At 36.8% G+C, this 2,691-nt stretch overlaps 1 protein-coding gene across 1 annotated transcript; it reads right to left on the bottom strand.

Annotated features, from left to right (window-relative positions):
* Positions 1-1,109: 1,109 nt before the first annotated feature.
* LOC120074226 (geranylgeranyl pyrophosphate synthase 7, chloroplastic-like) lies at positions 1,110-2,640 on the bottom strand. The gene has a single exon (XM_039027280.1). It carries the CDS (start codon positions 2,533-2,535, stop codon positions 1,411-1,413), a length of 1,125 nt encoding a protein of 374 aa, XP_038883208.1. The 5' UTR covers positions 2,536-2,640; the 3' UTR covers positions 1,110-1,410.
* Positions 2,641-2,691: the final 51 nt, after the last annotated feature.

Raw genomic sequence — 2,691 nt, 5'->3', positions numbered from 1 at the left:
TAGAAAAATTAAAAGACCTTACAATCTTTATAAAATATATGAATTACACTACACTCAATTTTGAAATGAACTTGTATTTATATGTATGTTATACAACATTTTTAAATATCTATTATTTGATTGAAACTTGAAAGTCATATATACATTGCTATTACAATTAGACATTATAAAATTGTCATATCTATAGACATTTTTTTTACCATAACTAAAATGAACTTTGAAAAAGTGTAGAAATAACACACTCAAGTTTTTACTTTTCAAAACTAGCACTTTTTGAAAATTTGTTAAACTAATTTTTCTCGGTTTATCTCGGACGAGATTGACCACCAAGATTTAATTAAAAAATTGACTTTTTATAATTATTTTGGGCCTTCTCGATACATCTAGATTATACGTCCATATTCTGCTAATTTGTTCAAATATTATATAATATTCTCAAATATTATACCAAATCTTATATATTTTCAAATTTTCTCCAAATTTGTTTAGAATCACAGAGAATTGATCTCAAACATATTGAACCTATTTTCCATATCTTACCAAATTCTTTTTTTTTTTTTTAAATTTAAAAATCAAAATGCAATTGCTTGAAACCCATTCGTGAAAAATCAATTTCAATAATTTGTGATTCATTTAAAAATTTGGGAATTAAACAAATAAAGGGACTAAAAATTTGAAAAAGTAAGTATTTGATATAATATCAGGTAAAAGTAACTAAGTGGAAGAAAATTTGAAAATACATCAGTTTTTGGAAGACTACATGATATTTAGAAAATTTAGTAAAGTCCCTCTGTAATCTGTCGAGATGTATCGAGAATATTCAAAACAATCGTTTACTTAGAAAAAGTTAATTTTTTAACTAGATTTCAGTGGTCGATCTCGTCCGAAAAAAATAATTTAACAATTTTCAAAAAACGTACTAGTTTTAGAAGGTGAAAACTTAAATTTTCTCGAGAACTTTATTCACTCCAATAAAATCATAAGAAAAGAAAAAAAAGAAAATGAAAAATATTATTAATAACATAGTTCAAAAAATAAAAGTCAGTATGATTCAAGTTCTGACAACAAAAAGAAAAACAATTAAGATACACTGCACATGAAAACATACATGAAAATGAAATCACATTTTTTTTTCAATCTCTAAAATGAAACCCCTAAAAACGACCCATACTACAACAAATCCAACAAATGTGCCATCAACTTACCAAACTTTTAATTTGAAATATTATTCGAAATATTATTTATATTATTCAACGAGATTCAATAATTATCGTCGGATGTGAATTCGAAAATTTGTAGTCTTTAATGATCCACGAATGTAAGTCTAAAATATTTCGTAGTTCTCTTTTTTCACACCCAACGATGCAAGATTATCAGCGTGCTCGTCGAATAATTTCTCCAATTTTTTGCTTACTTTTGCCTATAGGCTATGTAATTCGTCAATGCAATTAACGGCACCGCCTTCACCGGATCAAATCCGGCCAACGTCTCTACGGCTTCTTTCCTCAAATTTTCTGCAAATTCTTTTGATTTTTCAATTCCCATTAATTTCGGATACGTCGCTTTCTCCGCCGCCACATCTTTTCCGGCGGTTTTCCCTAATTCCTCCGTCGACTTCGTCACATCCAGAATGTCGTCCACCACTTGGAACAGTAGTCCGACACGTCGGGCGAATTTCCTCAGCTTTTCCACCTCCTCCTCGCTTCCGCCGCCCACGATTGCTCCGATGACGGCGGCTGCTTCCAGAAGCGCCGCCGTCTTATGCACGTGGATGAACTCAAGAAGTTCCAATCCGACGTCGTTTGCTCCCTCCGAGTCTATATCCACCACTTGCCCTGCCACCAACCCTCCCGTTCCGGTGGCCTTCGCTAATTCCCCAATTGCACGCACCACTCTCTCCGGCGACACCTCCGCCGCCGTCGCTGCCGCCGCCAAATGCTCAAAAGCGAAAGATAGAAGCGCGTCTCCAGCAAGCACCGCCACATCCTCGCCGAAGATACGGTGGTTCGTCGGCCTACCTCGCCGGAGGTCGTCGTTGTCCATGCATGGAAGGTCGTCGTGGATCAACGACATGGTGTGGATCATTTCGATGGAACAGGCGGCCGGTATGGCGGCGGACTCAGAACCGCCGACGAGATCGCATGCAGCGAGACAGAGCACTGGCCGGACCCGTTTTCCGCCGGCGAGAAGAGAGTAACGCATGGCCTCGTGAATCTTGAGTGGGTCCCGCAGTAAAACGGCGTCGTTGAGAGCTTGATTGACCAAATTAGCCTTCTGAAGCATGTAGTCTCTGAAACGGATGGGGGCTTTTTGGTCATTTTTTCCAACTTCTGACTGGAGATCGGTTTGTTCTCCGGTTAACACCGCCGATAAAGGGCGGTGAGAGAAAGGATTCTTAATGAATTTGGAAGAAACAGAAGAAGGGGAGTTTAATGGATGAAGAACAAAAAAGGAATTGGGTTTGAGTTTGTGAGAATTGTTGAAAACAGAGGAGCTCTGAATCAATGGGTTTGCAAAATTAACAGAGCAGCTCATCTTTATCCTTTTTATTTCTAACTTTTTTTTTCTTCAGAGAGATAGAGACTATGAAACAGTGCAGAAGAGAGTTCAGTTTATATAGGGAATCTGGATCTGCAAACATTCAGACATCATGTTCCCAACTATGGTCCTTTTTTTGAAAAAAAAAAAAAA

This window comes from Benincasa hispida, chromosome 3 (assembly GCF_009727055.1).
Source record: "Benincasa hispida cultivar B227 chromosome 3, ASM972705v1, whole genome shotgun sequence".
NCBI lineage: Eukaryota > Viridiplantae > Streptophyta > Magnoliopsida > Cucurbitales > Cucurbitaceae > Benincasa > Benincasa hispida.
Note: the sequence above shows the minus strand (reverse complement) of the source record. Positions and strands in the feature narration are given on the sequence as shown.

Excerpts from the sequence above, each read along its gene's own strand:
- LOC120074226 (XM_039027280.1), bottom strand. The coding sequence starts at position 2,535 with ATGAGCTGCTCTGTTAATTTTGCAAACCCATTGATTCAGAGCTCCTCT.